Source organism: Rhinolophus sinicus, linkage group LG13 (genome assembly GCF_036562045.2).
Source record: "Rhinolophus sinicus isolate RSC01 linkage group LG13, ASM3656204v1, whole genome shotgun sequence".
Classification (NCBI taxonomy): domain Eukaryota; kingdom Metazoa; phylum Chordata; class Mammalia; order Chiroptera; family Rhinolophidae; genus Rhinolophus; species Rhinolophus sinicus.
The window spans coordinates 40124083-40146469 of record NC_133762.1 but is presented as its reverse complement, the minus strand read 5'-3'; the positions used below and the strand labels follow the sequence as shown (position 1 = coordinate 40146469).

The following is a 22387-nucleotide window of genomic DNA, read 5'->3' as shown; positions in this document are numbered from 1 at the left end:
CCTCTGGCAGCAGCAAGGAAGGTGGGCGCTGACCAGGGTGCTGAACCTGTACAGTGCCTTCTTCTTGGCCTAGCTGAGGGGAGGGAGGTGAGTGGGAAGGGTGACCTCATATTTTGGTCACCCAGGGACCAACATTACTGTTTTGGGCAGTTCTTAGTGGGAAAGTCTTGGAGCCAGGTATTCTGAGGTCTGCATGGGCTTGGGAAGGTCACTAAACTGCTTTGGACCTTTTTCATCTGTTCAACGGGAAGAGTAGTTCCTATCCTACTAAATCCAGAATGCAGAGGTGAGCATCATTTGGTGAGCCGAGCCCTGCACAGAGCCCAAGCCCATCTCACCGTCAGAGGGCCTTCATGGGCCTGTATTTTCCTCTGTAGAATGGGGCCTGTGCTGGGTGGTTTCAGATGCTCCTAACCTGTGAACACTGTGGCTGTAAGTGGAAGTGCTGACACATGAGACACTTGATTGTCTTGAGACTGAGTTAGGAGTCTTAGACCATCCTGAGGGTTATGCAGCATCATTCCTCTCTCACATAAATCCTTATTTGGTTCCCCAGGCTGAGGAGTGGGTTTTGCCCAGGATCCATGCTTCTCACCTGGACAGGGTGTGGAGTCTGGGTATAGCAGTTCCTCAAAGAGCACTGGCTTTAGACCAGGCTGTTTCCCATCTCTGTGCCGCCACCCATAGTGGGGCAAGTCCAGCACCTCAGCCAATGCTGCTGTTTACCTCAGGGTGGCTACATGAGACCAGGAAAAGCCTAGAACACTGGGGGAACCAGATTAATGCTTGTTTCCTGCACTGGAGGGCCCCCTGAGGTTCCCTTCCTCTTGTCCATGAATCTCCAGGCTTATCTACCCATATGGCCTCAGTTATAATAGCTGGTAGCCACTGAGCTCCAACTGTGTTTATAAGACACATTATTTGGCCGGACCCTGTGACAATCCTGAAGGTAGAGGTGATGCTCATTTTGCAGATAAGGCCACACACCAGCAAAGGCAGAGCTGAGAGTCACACTCACACCTGCCTGATTCTGAGACCTCTGCTTGGCTTTGAGCAGATTACTGGACCTTTCCAAATTCTCTTTCTCTGGTCTAGAAAATGAGGATAATATCTCATTATGGTTGTTATGATTTGAAGATATAATATATGCTATTTTACAAGGGTATATGCATATTTAAAACCTTATGAAACACATTTGAGTGACCCATGGGGACATGGGAATGGAGTGGGTACAGGGAGTGAAAGTGGAAAAACTTAAAATGAGGGGGTTCTTGCATGCACCAGTCACAGTGCCATAACCCAGGATGACTGACTCCATTCTTTGTACCTGATGTCCAGGGGAAGGAAAACGAGTTTGTACCTAGAGCGTCTCAAACTTTAAGGTGCACATGAATCAATCACCTGGAGAACTAGTAAAAACACAGATTCTCGTTTAATACGCCTGGGGTGGGGCCTGCAATTTTGCATTTCTACCAGGTCCCCAGGAGCTGCTGCTGGTTTGAGTACCAAGGATGTGGAAAAGTCTTCCCTTCTCACGAGTTCTCAAACATGCTTTATACTATGAATCACCCGAGGAACGTGTAAAACATGGACTGAAAGGCCCTTCCCCGGATCACAGTCTGGCTGGGCCCTGGATGTAGTGTTCTTTGAGCAAGCATCTCGGGAGGCTGTTTGGCTCAGACAAGCTGGGGAAGCACTTGGCGCTCATCTGTACCACGGCCCATGGAGCAGACACGAGGCCAGCCTATGGGACCTGTCCAAGTGCCCGGTCCTGAATGCAGAGCTGAGAAAAGGGAACAAGGGCATTTCCCCCGGCTCTCTTGCAGCTATGGTTTGAGAGGTGATGTGGATTCCAACTATCAGATGCATTCAATCAAGCCTTGAGCTTGGCACTGAGCAGAATGGGGATCAAGGTGGCAGCATGAAGGGCAGTCACCTCCTGGTGCAGATCTAGGCAGTGGCTGTGCAGCTCTGGGGTTTCCTGATCCCCAGATCACGGCAATAATCATATAACCTTGTTGATCTCTATGCCCAAATCTGTTTGCTTAAAAAAGCTAAGTCGTGTCTGTTTACTGCAGCTGAACCCCAGGCTAACACTTGAGCGTGCAGCACCCTCCCACTCTCTCCTCCCTCTGAATCTCCATCACACTGTCCCTCTCACAACACTCACCATATGTGGCTTGTATGGAACGTGGCCTTTTGTGTGGTCATCCAACCTCCTCTACTAACTGCACCATCAGCCTCAGCAGAGACTGAGCCTTCCACTCTGTACCTCCCACCCAGCCTTGCAGCTAGTGAGGTGTTTAAGCCTCATGTCATTGCTTCTCTTTGCATTCCAGGGTCTGCCCTTAGTCACCTGGGTCTTGCCACCCATCACTGCCCACCATCCCCACTGCCTGCCACTCCTGCCTTCTAACCCATCCTGCAGGCAGCCGGACTGGCTCGGGTGTGCTTCGTGGAATCCCAAGGACAAACAAGGGCTGGGGACTTGGCTGCCTGCCTTTGAATCTCTCCTGTGGTGCAAAAAGCCGATAGTAGCTCACAAGCATGCAAGTTTTAAGACAGAGAAAGCTGAGGATATTCTCATGGGGGGGTCTTTCCTCTCCTTGGTGGTGGGACCTGTCTTTTTGGAACTGCACCAAAGTAGACAAGATTAGAAGGTGACAGAGGATACTAACTGCTCCCAGACTCTAATTTTCCTTCTGTGAAGAGAAGCATGGATTAGTAACAGAATTTTACTGAAGACGGTGGAAAGGGAGGCTGTGAGAAAAGCTGGGTTTCAAAGAATGAGCTTCTGTGTGGGGCTTGCTACCTGTTTTCTAACTACGTGTCAACAGGTACTAACCATCCAGCACAGGAATATCGTCTCTATTTTGAGCATAAGACATTCTTGGAGTTGGGGCCTCAAGAGATTCATGACTTCATGATGGAGGCTGACAGAAGCTCCTGACTGAGTATATAAATGCAATGAGAAACACAGCCAGATCAAAACCTGAGAGGAAGACAGGCAAGGAGGAGAAAGTGGGGGTTGCCAGAGATGGTACAAGCAGTGTATGGCACGTCACCAAAAGACAGGATTTAGAACCAGACCTTTATTTTATTTGTAAGCCACTGGAAGAACAAAATTTCAAATCAAGCAAAAGTAATGCTATGAACCTCACTAGATCTGGAAAGGTCATGGGAACGTCCCTACAGACAGGGCCTGTCTGAAACCACATCCAGCCCAGAACCTTCCCCAAAAGTCAAACCCAACTCCTCCGTGGCTCACCAGCCATAGTCATGTCATTCCCAAGTGGTTATTACCAAAGCCATGGTCTGCTCCCCGGGGTGACTGGCTCTGCTCTCTGCCTTGTTTGGCCTAGGTCAAAATTCTTTTTTTTTAAAATAAGGACAAAACCACAATGAGATACCACTTCACACCGACTATGAGGGTTATACATAAGAAGACTAGTAAGTACTGGCAAGGACGTGGAGAAATCGGAACCCTCACACCCTTCTGGTGGGAATGCAAAATGGTGCAGCCACTTTGGAAAACAGCCTGGCAGTTCTTCAAAAAGTTAAGTATCAAATTACCATATGATCCAGCAATTCCACTCCTAGGTATATACCCAAGAGAATAAAAAACATATGTCCACACAAAAACTTGTACACAGATGTTCATAGCAATACTATTCATAGTAACCAAAAAGTGGAAACAACCCAAGTGCCCATTACTGATAAATGGATAAAGAAAATGTGGTATATTGATACAACGGAATATTATTCAGCCGCAAAAAGGAATGATGTACTGATACATGCTACAACATGGGTGAACCTTTAAAACATTAAGTGAAAGAAGCCAGACACAAAAGGCCACGTATTATGTGATTCCATTTACAAGAATGGTCCAGAATTGGCAAATCTTTAAAGATAGAAAATAGACGGATAGTTGCGTGGCACTGGGAGTGGGGGGATGGAGAGCGACTGTTAATGGGTCTGGGTCTCTTTTTGGGGTGGTGAAAATGTTCAGGAATTAGATACGGTGATGGATGCATACATAACACTGTGAATATACTAAAAATCACTTAATCGCACACTTTTAAGAGGGTGAACTTTATGGGTATGTGAATTGTATCTCAATAAAATTATGAAAGAGGAATAGGTATTATTAAGTGCCGGCATTTATTAAGGCTCCACAGAATATACACCTGACCCACTACCCCTGCTGCTTGGTGACGACTCGCGGGGGAAGGAGGGGAGTGGCCCCGGCTCCAAGCACTGACAGCTCGACCTAGAAGTTCCTAAAGGACCCCACGTAACAACTAAGATACTGTCTGTGCCCCTCAATGTCCTTGATGCAAGGAGACCCCCCCACACTCACAAAGTGGCCGATTCTGCAGATGAATCACTAAAGCTTCTGTTTTCAGAAGACAGAATTATGTATATGGCTGTCCTTTTGACCTTTGCTACTAGAAAATCTAAGTGGCAAACTTACTGTTTCGGTCTTGTCTTTTCTTTGAATCGGGTCCTAAAAGTTAGATCTACCTTCCCTGCTTATCTGATGGTCTCAGGTCCGATGTTTCCTTTTATAATAAAGGATGCTTTTATGAGCAAATTGCCCCAGGTCCTTTTGGCAGTGGGTATGGTCCAATTTCAAAACAAAAACATCCCACCCATCTGCTGACCCGTAGGGAAAAAGACTGACTGGTGATTTCATGTGCAGCTCTGCCTGACCCAGAGCAGAGACGTTCCAAGGGATTCGCGGGGGTCTTTGACTGCCAGTGCGAGAGGAGGCCGCCAGGAATGCCCAGGGGGCCCGCTCATGCCAGCCGCCCGCCCAGGCCCAGGCTCCATCGTAGGCTGACTCTGGGCCCATGTGCCAGTTTAGTTAACCTTAGCTCGCTCTCGGGCAGGGCAGACAGGCAGTGCCACACATTAGCAGACACCTCGGGAAGGCTGTGGGAGCCCCGTGCACAGACAAATCACAGGTCCTAACGTATGGGAAGGAACCCCAGGAGCCGAGGTGTGAGACCCACCCAGGCTGGAAACGCTGGCTGTGAAGCCAAAGTGCCTCGTGCTTTGATCGCTCGCCTCCGAGCCTGGCGCTCTATGCTGCTCGTCCCACTCCAGCACAGGGGCTCGTCACTGACCACGTCTGTCAGGCCTCGGGCTGAAAAGGATTGCGAAAACACCCAAGGTCAGGTGGGCCTGGACCGAGGCCCCCAGCGTCCAGAGGTGGGGCTCCTGAGGTGAAATGCCTTCCTGGGTTTTCGCTTGACTAACTCCTCCATCCGCCAGCCACTGGCTTCCACAGGTGGCTTCCCTGCTCCTCTTGAAGTTCAAAACCAGGCTCAGACGGAGCCCACACTGCTGTGCTTGCCTGGGCCCCCGGGGAGGTGAGAGGCAGAGTTACAGACTCTGTGGGTAAGCACCACACACAACCTGCGACCTTCAACCTTCTCCTTTTGCCCCTGTTCCTACGGGTCGCCATACAGAGGCAGACGCCAGAAAGTCACAGTAGGAAGGGCACCTCAGATTTCATAGGAGAGGGGAGAGGAAGGGACTGAGGGTCACTTAGGAAGTTAGTGGTAAAAATGAGATTAGCTTTCAGGTCTGTTCTGTTTACAGGCCGCCACTGCTCAGGCACAGACAGACCCAGAGGACCGGCTCACATGAAAGTCACCCCTGTGACCTGTGGGTTTTCCAGTCACTCATTTTCATCCATGGGGCCAGACCGGGACCCATCTTAGTGATGTCAAGAGCAATAGCAATTTATGAAGGGAAGGTGCCGGAGAAGCAAGAATGGGCCCTGGGTAGGAAAAGCGTTATTTAGCTTCACAAAGATTCAGTCTCTAAAGGCTCATAATTAGAAGGAACTGTGCAGTAAAGAAAAGTAAGTGGGAGACGGCAACATGATTTTTGTATTGACATTTGGTTCTTAATAATATCATCCAAAATGCGTTCTGTTCTTATAGCACTGCATCGAGTCGAGGGTATGTGTTGCCGGAGTCTCCTTTGGGAAGTGGGGAGGGGCTGGTGGTGAAAGAGACATACTGATTTCTCTTTGGGACCTATGTGCAGCCAGGTGGAGAGCTGCAGCAGGCCCCTTGGCTCTGACAGAGGGTGGGGAGGCAATCCCAGCCGGCCTGCAAACACATGGGCAGAGTCCCTTGCCCCCAGCCCGTAAAAACGCGGCTGCTGATGGGGCCAGTGGTGGCCGCTCCAGGAGAGTGAAAGAAAGGATGGGATGTTACATTCTTGAGGCCTTCACAGGTACATGTCATCGAAGCCCGGCGGGGGAAGATGGTCTGGGTTAGGTCTGGAATGGAAAGAGGGGCTGGTGAGTTGGAGTGATGGAAGGCCAAGGGCACACAGGCACACAGGACCCTAGCTGAGGGAGCCTGCCCTCCACAGTGATGTGGGGGTTCGTGGAGTTTCAGAGCATGCGCTCCACAGCCAGACTGACTGGGACTGAATCCTGATTTTTCCACCTCGGGTAAGTTACTTCATCTTTCAGGGCCTCGAGCTCTGCATCTGTAAAATGTGGATACTAATACCTACCTGCAAGTGTTGCTACAAGGATCCGGTGAGTTCCTGAAATGTGCTCAACTTCCAGTACGTGACTAGCTCCTCCTTCTCTGGGCCCTCCCTGAGGGGAGCTGGGGGAAGGGAGGCACCGAGGGATGGGGCGCTCCCGAAGCTCCAGGGAGCATCAGACAGGGTCTCGAGGAGGCTCCACTCTCTTGGCAGTGGGGGATGGAGCTAGTGGCAACGCTGTGGCTTTATTCCTGACACACTAAGCTGAGCTGCCATCGAGTCCTGCTTCTCGTATACCTGAGTGAATACCTACCCAGATGGGCTGGTCCCAGTGGGTCCAAAGGGGTCAAAGCGCGCTCCCGGGGGCACAGCGCCTGGAGGAAGCCGGTTTGGGAGGCCTGAGGATGGGTCAATAAGAACTCTTGGGAAGCCGGATCTCAGGGGATCCACAATCATGCCACCTCTCCGACACCTGACGCAAGAAGGAAAGATGGGTCAGCAGGTGTGACAGGGAGCTGCTGGGAGAAGAGGCGAAGGAGGACAGAATGGACTAAGAATGTCTGGGATATTCCCTCTGGGTGGTTCAAGCAGAAACATGGGGATGGCTGCCTGAGTGACACCAGGCAAAAACAAAAAGCATACCTTCCCTGGCCTGGACTTTCGGCTCTCCAGCCTCCCTGAGCCCACAAAACTGACATCCCTGCCATGTCCTACACCCAGGGGAGACACTTTGATCAAGAACAGATGCCAGAACTTACCAAGGTCAATGCAGAACCATCCCAAGGCCCTGCAGGGCACTACTTTAGGTCTAAGGCCTAATAAGAGCCTTGAGACAATTCATGCTGCTAGCTTTTTGGCTGTTTCCTTGAAGAGCCTCAGGGTAATCTATGGACTACCTGCGGGTCACCTGTCTGGCTCCTGACAGCGTTTGTCCCGCATGGAGTTCCATGAACCTGACCTCCTGTGCTCAAACTAGGACACATGAGTTGATGTTCCCCTAAACGTTGAGGTCACGGTTCAAGCTTAGCTGCAGACTTATGTGATTTCCCCACTGGCTGAAAATGAGATGCTCAAGTTGGGTCACTTCGCAGCAGAGGTTAAAATCTAGTCTGAATCATTTGGAGAAGACAGTGCACAGCTGAGGCTGTAAAGACTTTGTTGAGTGCATGACAAGAACCACATAGAGCCTAGTGGGGATCAGACACTCCCCTTATCAAGTGAGGTGACCTCTGAAGAGCAGTGAGCTTTCCTGAGGTCTGTAGCCCACTGTGTGCTCTTCAGTCTGCACCTGATAAGCTCACGTGGTACCCTGCCATCCAAGGGAGGGCTACTATCTTCCACAGGGCGAGCGGGGCCAGAAGTGACAGAGCAGCTGCTCCCTGGGCTTGCGCAGCCTCCGACCCCCAGCACTCGGAGCTCTCCTGCACTGCTCTGGGCACGGCAGAGCAGAACAAGTGGCAGTGATTTCTTAGCTGCTCAGCAACAACCTACCTCCCTCACCCCAAAGAAGACTGATGAAAAGCTCTAAAATTAGCAGGTGAGCTGGGGCTAAAAGCCATGAGAACGAGCTGTGTTGCTGCCGCTCCCCAGCAGTACTCACCCAAAGGGGTCTAGGTCATCTCCCCCAACAGAAAACGGGCCCAGAGGATCACACCTGAAACAAACAAGGGACAATTACCATAAGTCCCAGAGCAGCGAGGCGCCTGGGCTCCCAGGGGCCCGAACCTGATGCGCGTGGGGTCACAGATGCACTCCCAGGCTTGGGGGACAGGCAAAACCCCTCCAGGAGACCATAACACAAGGGATATTTCAAAGTGGTCCCTGGCACAGACTAACACTGATTAGTATGACAATAGCAATACTACAAAGACCTGCACACAAAACTAAAAACATGCAGGACCCCAATTCTGTAGGAAAAAAAATATATTAATGTGGTAACCTTCACATACATTTTATTTTATTCATACCTTTCTCAAATTCCTAAACTCTGGATAAAGAACCAAGAACTTTTAGATCAGCAAATTATTCTAAAACCCAAAACCAAAAGCTAAGACGTAAAAGCTGCCAAGGGAGGAACGCGCTGGGCGCTCTCCTTCAGCCAGCACACTGCTCTGCAGCCTTGCTGTCATTATGGTCCCTGCCTGACATGTTCGTACCACAGGTACTGCATACCTGCTGACGCAGTGTAGCCCATTGGACGGCCACAAGCCATTGTAACCACCAAGATTTCCTCCACCTCCCACCAAGAACCAATGTTTGCCCTCACTGACAACGCATGAGCTAAGAGCATAAATCAGTGCGTGCTTTCTGGAGATTCTGTTACATATATACAAATAAAATATATCGATCTTTCAAAAGCCTTATGGATCCTTACAGTCTTTGACCCAATAATTTTATGTCTAGGCATCAATCTGAAAGAAAGAATACAGAATTCAAATTAAAATGTCACCATAAAAACTTGAATCAAGGGAACTGGATCGGCCTAAATGGGGACCAGTTTAGGTACATTATGGTATATCCTAAATGCAGCAGCCATGGAAACAGTGTACTTAGAATGTTTTAAAAATGCTGTGGAAAAATGCTATGCTCTCATGCTAGCTATGGGAGAAAAAGGGATTATCAATAGCCTAGGAAATAAACCGTGGAGAGAGAGAGAGAGAGAGAGTGTGTGTGTGTGTGTGTGTGTGTGTGTAAATAAAACTAGAAAGAAGCATACCAAACATATAAACAGTGACAGTTATACCTGGGTGGGGAGTTTCTTCTTTCAATTTCCTGTGTTTTGTTTTTTTTCTATAAAGGATATGGATATGGATAGAATAAAAAAAAAAAGTTAGTATTTGAAAAAGTGGTCTTTGGAACCTGCTTGGAGCCCCGGCAAGCAATTCAAACCTGACAGTTCTGGGGCATGGCAGTTTCCCACCAGACCTCTGGAGAGCCTTGTAAACAGCAGCTAATCTGAGCTTACATGTAAGAAGCCATTAATTAAAGAACTGGGAAAAAATCCAAAAGTAGGTGCTTCTCCAGTCAGCTCTACCTCATGGGCTGGAAAGGATATTGTGATTTAGGTCAACTAGGTTTCCAAAGGAAAGGAATTTTTCCTGCCCTAGGTTACTGTTCCCAAGGCTTGGTTCATGGAGCTGGCAGTGGGTTTTTGGTGGTCGCTGGTCTCTCAACGTCCTTCCGGCCTCACTCGACAGATCAGATGGTGCCAGTAGGTAGCAAAGCAGTTTACCAAACACCTCCACAAACTGCCCCCCTCCGAGCAGCCAGCAGAAGGGGATTTCAGTGGCTATAAAAACGCCCAGGAGAACAGAACCTTGGCAGCTCCTGAAATATGCAGTCATGTCTGTTTTTCTCTCCTGGGCCAGTGTGGAGAGGGGAGGAGACATGGAGAACAATGGGCGCTAGAAAGTCCGCTGCAAGGCCCACCCCAACAATTTGTGTACTTGGAACTGTCACAGCACATCCTTTACGCTTACACTCAACACAGTCTCGCTGCAACACATGCGCACTCCCGTGAGCTCATTAAGTACACGCGAAGAACTCATTTAAAAATAGTCTGTCCTGGATGTGCTGAATGAGGCTCTTGGGATTTTTAAAAAGAAGGTACTTTTTGTACATGGTCTCTGAAATCAAGCCCCTACTACTTCATCTGGCAATCAACTGAAGGAAAGTGTTGTACACTAACCCTGTAGGCACAACTGCGTGGCTCGGCCCACTGGACAAAAGGGGCCCCTCTAAGGGACTTCATCCTGACCTCACACAATTTCCTTCTCATACGCTCCCCTCTCCTCAGATAGAAACAACACGCTTCTTTTGGGCACACAAACCCAGCTGACACCATTCGAATGGCTGAGGTGCTCTGGTGAACTGGAAAGGCCTCAGGACTGGAATTCAGAGATGGGCTCTGACCTCTGGGTGGGGAATCACAGATAATTGTGACCCCATGGGCCCCTGGTTGGCAGGGGTCTGTCACAAAAACCTCTGCATCTCGGTCTAAGTCTAAGTAGTAAGTCTAAGTAGTAACACTCATAGGGTCTGCTGTGATGGTGAAACATAGTATTGGACATGAACAGACAGGAAAGGCCTGGAAGAGCGCATTAATAGCAGCCACCACTATTCATCGAGAACTTTCTTTGTGTCAGGCACCGTGCTAAATTTAGTTTTTAAAAGACTAAAATTTTAAATTTAATTTTCTGAATAGGTAATGCATTTAGCAGTTTCAAAATTCAAGAGTAAAAAAGGATATAAAGATCCATAATCTGAGGCTAGCTGTGTTTTGGAATTCGGAATTTTTTGTATTTCAGAAAGGTCAGATGAGTACACCTAACATATATTGTGTAACACTCCCAAGCAGCGCTCTGTAACTAAATACGCTAATATTTCTGCAAAATGAATGAGTACTCACAAGTAGGATAAATGAAGATACAAGGAGCTTCATGCCACGTCAGGTCAGGTTTTGCAACCAAACGAGGTTTATCAGCAATCTTACGGAAAAAAACCTTGCTTTTCAGAGCTCTTTTGATTTCAGAATTGTAGATAGGAGATTGTAGATTCATAAAAGTAAAAAAATCTCCCTCTCCTCCCTGTCCCCCCAGCCTACCAAGTCTTCCCACACACAACTAATAACATCAGTTTCTTGTATGTCCTTCCAAAGATACTCTGCATATATGAGCAAATATGTCTCCCCCCCAATTTTTTAATAGATGGATGTCCTGAGCTCCTTATATACATTATCTTATTTCATCTTTGCAGCAGCCCTCTGGGTACATGAGCTTGTTAGTTCAGGAATACGATTGACAGTATATGTTGCCGATGACAAAATTCAAGCTTTCAAGTGAAAACTAGCAATCTGGAAATTTGTATTTACCACTAGCTTGATGGCTTCCCAATACAGATGGTGAGGAAATCGATAATATTAATGAATGAGATTTTTTGACATTGTGTAATAAAATGTGTCAACGTTTAGCAGATCTGCACATCTCAGTGATATTTTCTAAACAACTAATACATGATCTTCCAATATTACGCATGGGTAAAAGATCCATTCAAGGGGCATGACAGACCAGTGGATTTCAATGTAATAATGTACAAAAAGTTCACCAATATGGATTCAGATTCCGCTTTACAACTAACCTTTAAAGAAATCATCACTTGTCAAGTTCTGGTATAATGCAAAGAAGAATATCCACAATTATTTGGAAAGGTTATCAAACTACTCCTCTCCTTTCCAACAACCTATCTATGTTAAGACTTGAACAAAAACATTATCGCCTGCAGACTAAATACAGAGGGAGAAATAAGGATCTAGCTGTCTTCTATGTCTGATATTAAAGAGATTTCCAACGATGTAAAACAATGTCACTCTTCTCACTAATTTTTTTGTTTTGAAAAACATAGTTCCTTTCATAAAATTTATTATTTATGTTAACACATAATGGATTTATTATTGTTATTTTAAAATGAATGAATAAATGCATATTTTAAAATTTCCAGCTACAATCTCTAATATGGTAAATATTGATAGATACTACTCAAACAAATAAGAGCTCTTTGGGGTTTTCAATAATTTTTGAGAATGCAAGAGGATTCCTGAGACCAAAAAGTTTGAGATCTGCCAGCTTAGGAAATGTAACGCAAGGAAGTGAAAAATAAATAAATTTATAAATTTATATACTGATGTTCAGAGTGTACAATTTAAAATGAAATATTGGACATGCTTCAACTACTCCATTGAGGCTAGGCAAACGAAACAGCATAATAAAATATCAGACACTAAAAAAAGATGTTTAGCACTTCAGTCAATGAATTATGCAATTTTAAAAAGGAAATATAGAACACAAATACCAGTAGCATTAAAAAATATGTAATGATACAGACTGATTGGGATTGAAATGAATTTTGAATGACATAAATAAGAGCTTTGTAAGTAAGGATTTATTTTTAGCAAAGCTGGTTAAGCATAGGAAAACCTGCTTTTGCAAAACAGCGAACAAGATCTGGGACATAGAGTCTCCTGACTGAGGACAGATGGAGCAAAGGGAAATTGGTTAGAACTGTAATGACAATAACCAAAAAAAAGTTAGGCTTAGATGAAAACAAAACTTCCCTTACATACGGGCTGTTTTCAGTAATTCTTCCCTCAAGATCTCAGGAGTAGGAGACCTACTTTACACGCTCAATTCTCCGTCACAATGGAATGTCCTCGCCATCAAAACCAGCATCAAACCAGCAGACCCCGTATCCTTTGACAAGTTCTGGACACAAATCACCCCACACTGAGAGAAGCAAGTCACTAGGCACTAGGGAAGACAACCCCACTTCAGTTTGCATTTGAAGGTTTCCAGGTATGGGGTAGGCAAGATGGGGTGTAGAAGGTGAGGGGTGAGACACAGGGCTGTGCCCTGTGGGGAAGGGCGCGGGCTGCTGTTTCCTGCATGGAGGGCAAGCCACGCTGTTCAGGGATGGGGTAAGGAACACTCTGCAGCACCAGATGGGCCTGCAGCTGTACTGCTCTTTCCCTTCTCTCCGCCCCAAGGCCCCACCCCCAAATTGGGCATTTGAGGGAAAAACAAAAAGGTGAAAGTGTGAGTGCCTGGTTGCCCAGCAACATGGAGAGGGGAGCTATAATAAAGGAATCGGTGTCATCACAGACATCTGTGCTACAGAGAAAGGGGGCTGGCAAAGAGTGGGGGTGGAGGGAGGAGAAAGGGGCTACAGAGAGAAGACCTGACAGGTTTGTCAACTCACTAGTGTCTGACAAAAAGTCTCCTTAACATCCCGCCTCCTCTTCCAACCATCTCATCCAGTTCAGTGTCCAAGTCCTGGGAGATAGGCTTGCTTGACGAAGACCTAATTGGGGGTGGGGGCAGGGGGGCAGAGGATGGATTTTTCTCCATAATCAATGTATGCTCACTACTTTGAACTTGTACACAAATTTATTACATGAACTAAAACTGAAGGGTACAGTGGGGAAAGCTTCTGAGACCCACGTAAAGCCCAGTGTCCATCCTCCCAATTAGATAATTCTGGGAAGTTATCCTACCTCCCTATCCACTGTCTCCTCCTCCTATAAAGTGGGGATGCCACCGATCTTCTTGGAGGGCTGTCTGAAAGATGAACAACCATAAAAGCAAGCACTGGTTCAGTGGTCACCACTTGGTGGACAGCCAAGAAACGGTAGTTGTTCCTATCCTCAATAATGGCAGCCAATGCTGGTAGGGAAACAATGTCCTGGTCTAAATGCAGTCACCCAACACGCCCTCCGGGCCAATCTTCTCACACCTGAGTGGCTCCACTCACCAAAGTCTTTTCTTGGGGTGGTGTTTTGGGGAGGAGGCTACGTATTTAATAACATAAAACAACGTTCTCAATGGGGAGACCCTCTACTCATTACATCTTCAGTCTTGTTCTCATCTCTGCTGCTACTGAACGGGACCCACTGAATGTTTACTGAACATTTACTATATTCTGAGCAATGAGATGAACACATGATATCTATCATCAAATTCAACCCTAAGACACCTCTGAGACAGGCATAATAATCCCAAAGTGCAGCTGAGGAAACCAAGGCTCGGGGGGGCTAAATGTGCTCATCGAAAGACAGGTAGAGCTACAAGATCAGGGTTGGAACCCAGCCAACCAACCTCCAAAGCCTGTGCTCCTAACTACCATACAATGTCCGCTCCTTGACATGGGGGGTGGGTGGGGTGGCAGGAAGAAGGGGGACAAATCCCGCCTGCTCAGAGTGGCGTGTAACAGGACGAGGCTTGGCCTCCTGCCCTACCCCTTCCAACCCACCAGGCTCTTTAGCCAAAGGCACCACTGCCCTCATCAGAATCCTTCGGTGGTTTCCATGGGGAGACGCACGTACTTCGCATCAGGGGCCTTCCAAAATCTCGTCCCATCCTCCTCAGCTGTTGTATCCTAGGATTCCAGACACGAATTTTCTCTAGCCCCCTTCAAAAAGTCCCATGCTTTCAGACCTTGATGCCTCTGGCCTACTGTTCCCAAAGCCTTGAATAACCTATCCCCTGAAAGAAATAATTCAGACACATAAAAAGGAAAACAGAAAAGGAGCTTGTGGAATCCTTCTCTTCCCCATGAAGACACAGCTCAGGCAGCACCTCCTCCAAGAAGCCTTTCCCAGGGTACCCATCAAGGGTCTCTGTGCTAACGTCTCTGTAAGTGGCAGCTATCACTTTTATTTACTGACCTACTCATATCTCCCACATCAGAGGGAGAGCATGTGCCTCAAGAGTAGGAGCCCAGTCCTAGGGGTCCCTAACCCACAGGGAAACGTTTGATGAATAGAGAACTCATAAAAAATGTACAAGGCATACATAGGTCCAGGTGATGGAGATACAAAGAGGTTAAAAAGTGGGGCAAAAGGGATTCACACTTGAAAAAAGCCAATAATTTTAGATAAAAAATAACCGAGTGGTAGTGTTATCAAGAGTGAGGTGAACCCCAGGGCTAGGGGGGCCTGGGTTTTCAGCCAATGAAATGAACAAGAAGGGCAGGAAGGGGCAGGGCTGGCTGTGCCTGCAGCAGACCTATGATTGGCTGAGACCATTCCCAGCCTCTCTCACCTTTTGGGCCTAGAACATCTATGCCCACATCTTCCCCAAGCCTTTCTCAGCCCCAAGACCCAGAGCCTTCACTTAGTAACGGTTCCTGAACTGAGGCCCACACCACTCACTTGGTAATTCTCCACCGTGATAGGGAGCATTGTATCCTGCTCCTTCCCCAAGTGTGGAAGCCTGCCCTGGGCTCTGCAACCCACTCACCCCCCCCCACACACCACCCACACCCGGCTCTAACCACACTGCCTGTCCTCCCAGCAGCGCTCTGCACAGGACAGGCCTTCAGACTGGAGCACCCTTTCTACCCCCCTCTTTGCTTGGCTAACAGCTCCTTCTTGGGACAGCCTTCCCTGAGCACCACGTGTGGTTCAGGATCCTCTTTCTAGGAGCTCCCAAGTACCTGCTGTTCATCCCCTATGCGACGAGCTGAGAGTAGGAGACAGGATGGCATCACTGGTCTTTGTAAAGCAAAGGGGCTAGATCTAGTGTCCCACACATAGTGAGCTCAGTAAGTACCAGAGACTTAAGAACCTAAGTGGCTCCTCAGCATCTACACTTTGGATTATTGTTTATTTTGAAATAATTACCCACGAATGTATGGATTATTTCTGGACTCAATTCTATTCCCTTGCTTTACGTCTATCCTTCTGACAGTATCACACTGTCTTAATTACTGTAGCTTCGTAGTAAGCTTTGAAATTCAGTGTGAGTCCTCCAATGTTTTTTCTTTTTCAAGATCTTTTTTTTTCCAACCAGCTATTGGGGTTCCCTTGCATTTCCACATGAATTTTAAGATCGGCTTGCCAATTTCTAAAAAAATAAAATAAAACAAAACCCTAGAAACAAAAAAAAGCTCTGGGATTTTGATTGGGATTGCATTGAATACGTGGATCAACTTGGGGAGTACTGAGAATATTAAGTCTTCCTATCCATGAACACAGGATGTCTTTCCATTATTTAGATCTTCCTTAATTTCTTTCAACAATGTTTTATAGTGCTCAGTATACAAGTTTTGCACTTCTTTTGTTAAATTTATTCTTTTCTTTTGTTAAATTTATTCTTTTGGGGGTTACTGTAAATGGAATCAGTTCCTTAATTTCATTTCCAGATTGTTCACTGCAGACATACAGAAATATAACTGATTTTTATTCATCTTGTATCCTGTCATGTTGCTGAATTTGTTTATTAGTCCTAACAGGTTTTTTTAAATTCCTTAGTATATTCTAGACACAAGATCCAATGACATTGTCAATAGAGATTGTTTACTTCTTACTTTCTAATCTAGATACCTTTTATTTCTTTTTCTTGAGTGACTGCCCTACCTAGAATCTCAAATACCATGTTGTATAAAAGTCACAAGAGCAAATATCCTTGCTTGTTCCTGATCTTAGGGCCAAGCCTTCCTTCTTTCTCCTTTATGTGAGATGTTAGCTGTGGTCTTTTTGCAGATGCTCTTTATTAGGTTGAGAGCATTTCCTTCTTTTGCTGAATGCTTTTATCATGAAAGGGTGTTGGATTTTGCAAATGCTTTTTTCCTTGTCTATTTGAAATAAGCATGTGGGTTTTTTTTTTAATCCTTTGTTCTATTAATATGATGCATTACACTGATTTATTTTTGGATGTTAAACTAACCATTCCTGGAATAAATTTCATTTGGTCATGGTGTATAATCCTTTTTATGTGTGGCTGGATTTGTTTTGCTGGTATTTTGTTGAGGACTTTTATATCTATATTCACAAGGGATACTGGTTTGTAGTTTTCTTGCAAGACCTTTGATTTTGTTATCAGGGTAATCCTGGCCTCAGAGAATGAGTTGGGAAGTGTCCCTTCCTCTTCTATTTTTTGAAAGAGTTTGTGAAGGATTAGTATTAATAAAACATTCATTATTAAATAAATTTTCAAATGGACCAAAAAATAGTAAAAATAGTAATAACTTATGAACCCCTATGCATCCTTCCACTCAGTTTCAATAATTATCAATATTCTACTATTCTTATTTCACCTATACTCATTTCTCAATGTCTGATTCTTTCAGGGGGGTGAAATTATTTTAAAGCAAATCCCAGGCATATCATTTCACCCTTAAAGATTTATATATCTATAAAGATATATATATATATATATATATATACATATATATATAGACATATATATGTATATATACATATATATATACATATATATGTAAATATATCTCTAACAGACTTTTTTTTAACATAACCAAAATTTAATTGTTTCATCTAACAAAATTAACAGTAATTCCTAATGTTATCTAATACCTGGTACATGTTCAAATTTCCCCAAATGTTTCAAAATGATTTTTAGAATTAGCGTGAATCAAGATCTAAACAAAGCCCAACATTGTATTTAGTTGGTACGACTCTTTTAATAACAGCCCCCTTCTCTCTTTTCTCCCCATGGCCTTCATTTATTTGATGAAAAAAATAAGTTTAATGTATTGCGTAAAAATTTTTCACGTTCCATTTTTGGCTGGAACACATGTATTCTCCTATCCCTCCTGCTTCTTTTAAACTGGGAGTTCAATCTAGACACAAATTGCTGTAAACTTACTTATTAGAAGACACTTAATGCCTGTCTGTCCCATTTTCAGTGTTAAGATTGATCTACGGGTTCAGGGGCTACCAGCCTGATCCATCTATTATAAAGTTCCCCGTCAACATTTGACCTACTGGTTTTAGCAACCACTGATAATTTGTGCCCAGGTGTACGATTTCAGTAGAAATTGCAACATGGTGATTTTCTAATTCTTTCAGTTCCTCCAAGGCTAGGATTTGTTTACCTTCACAATCATAGACTCCAGGTCTATGATTCCCAAATCAGTATGGCACAGCCTGCAGGTGCCACTGTGGAAGTCCTGGGGACATTTTTGCTTGTCACGGTGTCAGGAGAGTCCTCAAGGTATTTACAAGCAGAGACCAGCTGCTGCATGCTCTACAATTCACAGCTGAATTCCACATAATGAAGAACGACCTGTATCCCACAGCTTTCGAAGTCTTGTTAGACACTCATGGAGATGTAATTCCCTGAGTCCAAGACCACTTCTATATGAACACAAAGTATTTTTTATACTGCACTAATGCAAATTTTTCCAGGACGATAACTATGATGTAATCGAAGCAACACTGTCCATCTATTACTTTGTTTGTCATTCTCCTAAGGGCTGTTCATCGTTTCAGGAAAGTCATGTTGGTAAGAGTAATACAGTTGTGTATTTCAACTGCTGATACAACACATCTGTATGTGCCAGCTTTTATAACTGTTGAATTCAAGATAACTCTACATACAACTGCAAATGTCTACGTTTCCAGTGAAATCTTGCTCAGGCATCTACACAGTGAAAAACACATCATCTTATTACTAATTACTCTCTTTTTACTTTCCATTTATATCATAGTTAGGATTTTATACCGATTCCTTTTGAAACTGTACATTCTGTAAGTTAGATTAGCTGTGAATTCCATTTTGAGGGAGTAAAGGAGATTTCACAGAATATTTAGTTTGAAACAGGAAGTAAGTCTGAGAGAGCTGAGAATTTTCTACTTAAAGTCTAAAAACCTCCTCCAACTTGACCACTGTCCAGGGCGTATTCTTAAATCTTGCCACCATATTCTGGGTACATCACAGCCAGAACCTTGTGCTGGGTGTGAGGACACCTGGACCCCAGCCCTGCTCTGTCTCTTTATTAGCGGCTTGTGACCTCAGGCAGGTCATCTTACCTCTGTTTCTGTCTGTAAAATAAGAAGGTTAGATCAGACAAGCTGTTCTAATGTTTCAGCCACTTTTTATTATTCTCTCCTCTCCCCACAGGACCCAGTATTTTTGGAGATTATCATTTATTACTTATTACAGTAATTAAATCAATTTCCCATGAACTAACCAAAGGCATATAACTGCAAAACAGAATAAAATAACAACAGCAGTTAACACTTACTGAACGCTTATGATGGTCCCCAGGGAACCCTCCCACAACTCCGCCAATCCTACCAGTACCACCACCACACTGTGGACTCAAATTGGGAAGTGCCGTCTCAGCCAGAGACTAAGGCCTCCCGGGTACTTGTCTCCTCCCATAGAGCAGACATCTCCAGCCCTAAAAGCTGCCATCCTAGTCTGCAAAGATCTTGGACATCACTTGTTCGTACCCCATGCTGTTTTGGAAAAGTTCTGAATTTGTGAAAAGAGGTCAGGGGACTACAGTGAAATGAAATGAAACAGGCCAGACGCTAGGACTACATCCTCTCTAGGAAAGCACCTTTGCATCTTTGCATTTTCCCAAAAAGCCTGGTCCAGGGCCCCTCACAAAGAGCTCTGGGATGAATAACTGAATCACGTGGGCAGCCACCCAGGAGAACTGCACACGAGCCCCACGGGCACTGAGCCTTGGGCTGACTAAGGGGCTCTCTGTGACCTCTAGGAAGGGGGCAGGTGGCCTTCAGACGCTGGGGAGTTGGGATGACTAGTAGCTGTACAAAAACTCACTGCTCTACTTATGTCTCCACGCTCTATGTCCATAAACCAACACTGACAATTCCGTTGAAGACACATGGGGGCCAGAGAGGGGGTCAAGCAGCAGGACGGTCATGGCTGGAATCCTTCTGCAAAAGCATGGGCCGCCCACGGAGACTGTACTCACCAGGGAGGCTGCCGGCTGGTGTGCGGGTGGGGTGGGTGAATCCGGAGTGGGTCCACCTCTCTGGCAGTGGCAGGGGGAAACTCCCGCTGGGGCCTGTTTACATTATTAGCCTTGTCCCATTGCTCATGGATAGGTGTGATGATTCCAGAAACAATACGAGACCGAAGTTCCTCACTGTTCTTGTAGGTCCTGCAGGAAGTAGACGAGGGGTCAACTGCTTGTTGCTGGCTGGCAACCCCGCACACAGTATTTTGGTGATAGCGGCAGCAGCCCTGACAGCTCTTGGCGTTGCGCTTGGACCGTTTGCAGGGGTGGGAACGGGTTGCCCGCCGGGCTTGGGTGAGGGGGGCAACGGCCTGGCGTTGTCTCCGAGATTTGGGCCTAAGCTTCTTCGGCATCTGAGTTGCCCCTCCTCATTTACCACCCCATCAGAAAGAGGTGAGGACGCAGGGGCACAGGGCTTGGACTGGCTAGTCCTCTGCACGGGCCCCGGCCCCCCACCCTCAACTGTGTGCTCATCATGTGTCATGGGAGGGTCATGGAAGGCAAAGGCGCCGTGGGGACGATGAACTGGGTTCCCGGTCCAGGGAGGAAGGGCTCTGGGGCTCAAGGTCCAGGGCCGTCACTAACTGGGGGGCCATCGGAAGGCTGCTCTAGCCTTCTTTCCTCTGCCTGTGAGAGATAAGCAATGCAAGCTACAGCTGAGGTGTTTAGGCAGACTGACATAACAGAGCAAGCAGGACGCTCGAGTTCCTAACATTCTGGTGTTTTAAAATGAGCTACGTCCTGGGTCAAAAAAGCAAACCTTGCAAATGGAAAAGAACTAAAATCATATAGAATATGTTCTCTGACCATATGGTATCACAGTAAACATCATCACAGAAAGGAAGTCTCTAAATACGTGAAAATTAAGCAACACAAGTCTAGATGATCCATGAATCAGAGAGGAAGTCTAGAAAAACAAAAACAACACGGTGAATAAAACTACAACATATTAGAATAGTGGGATACAGCTAAAGCAGTGTCGAGAGAAACTTTATAGCACTAATAGCTTACATTGGAAAAGAGGAAAGAAATCAATAATCAAAATTCTGACCTAAGAACCAAGAAAAAGAAGAACAAATTAAGCCCAAAGCAAGCAGAAGTAAGGGAATAATAAAGAACAGAAATCAATAAAACAGAAAACAAAAATAATAGAGAAAATTAATGAAAAAAGCTGGTTCTTCAAAAAAATGAATAAAATTGGTAAACTCTAGCAAGATTGGTGAACATAAAAAGAGAGAAGACACAAATCACTAGCATCCAGAATAAAATGGGATATTACAACAGATCTGTGGCCATTGAAAGGATAAGAGCCTACTAAGAATGACTTATTCAGCAACTTAGACCAATTCTTCAAAAACCACAAACTGTAAGAACTCAGCCAAATGAAACATAATCAGAATAGTCTATTAAAGTAACTACATTCATAATTAAGCACCGCCAAAAAGAAACCTCTAAATCCAAATGATTTCAGTGGAGAATTCTACCAAACACTTAAAGAAGAAGTAACATCAATTTACAGTCACTTCCAGAAAATACAAGGGGACATTTCCCAACTCATTTTATGAGGCCAGTATTACCTTGATATGAAAACCAGACAAAGAGAGTACCAAAAAAGAAAACCACAGACCAGTATTTCCTATGAACTTGGATGCAAAAATGTTCAACAAAATATTAACAAATTGAATTTAAAAATATATAAAAAGAATTATACACCACAGGATTTACTGTAGGTATGCAAGGCTGGTTCAATATCCACAAATCCCTACCATATCAATAAGCTAAGGAAAATCATATGATCGTATCAACTAATGTAGAAAAAGCATTTGACAAAATCTACCACAATAGACCCATTCATGATAAAGACTCTCAACAAACTAGGAATAGTTTGATAAAGAGCATCTACAAAAAACCTATAGCTAACTATATACTTAATTAATGACAGCCTGAATACTTCGTCTTTAAGACTGGGAACAAGGCGAGGATGCTCTCTCTCACCACTCTTAGTTAGCATAATACTGGAAGTTCTAGCCCCTTCAATAAGGCAAGAAAAAGCATACAGATGAGAAAACAAGGAATAAAACTGCCCCTGTTTGCAGATGACACGATAATCTACTTTGAAATTCTCAAGGAATACAAGAAAACTCCAAAAACACTGTGAGTTCACCAAGAGTTCAGTATACAAGACAGGATACAAGATCCACACACAAAAATAAATTGCATTGCTATATACTAACAATAAACATTTGAAAATCAAAACCAAGGACAGAACATCATTTATAATCACCTCTAACCACCCCCCCCAAAGAAATAAAAACATACTCAGATTCCATATGCTTAAAATTACAAAATGATAACGAAAGAAACCGAATAAGACCTAAATTAATGGAGGCGTACCATTTTCATAGTAAAAGTGTCAAGTTTCCCCATTATAGGTTTAACGCAACTCCTATCAAAATCCTAGCAAGGTTTTTTTTTTTTTTTATTGACATAGACAAGCTTATTCTAAAGTTCACACAGAAAGGCTAAACCCTAGAAAGCTAAACCTATCTTGACAAAGAAGTGAATGGAAGAATCATTCTACTCAATA

General features: G+C 45.0%; 1 protein-coding gene across 1 annotated transcript in view; it reads right to left on the bottom strand.

Moving 5' to 3' along the window:
- Window positions 1–3072: 3072 nt before the first annotated feature.
- Window positions 3073–22387, bottom strand: part of PSMF1 (proteasome inhibitor subunit 1) — a 35248-nt gene continuing 15933 nt past the window's right edge. Inside the window, exons 4-7 of the mRNA XM_019755198.2 lie at window positions 19756–19944; window positions 8117–8170; window positions 6830–6988; window positions 3073–6298 (exon numbers count right to left, since the gene is read on the bottom strand). Coding sequence (XP_019610757.1) covers window positions 6247–6298; window positions 6830–6988; window positions 8117–8170; window positions 19756–19944 — 454 coding nt within the window. The 3' untranslated portion in view covers window positions 3073–6246. The remainder of the gene's footprint in view (window positions 6299–6829; window positions 6989–8116; window positions 8171–19755; window positions 19945–22387) is intronic.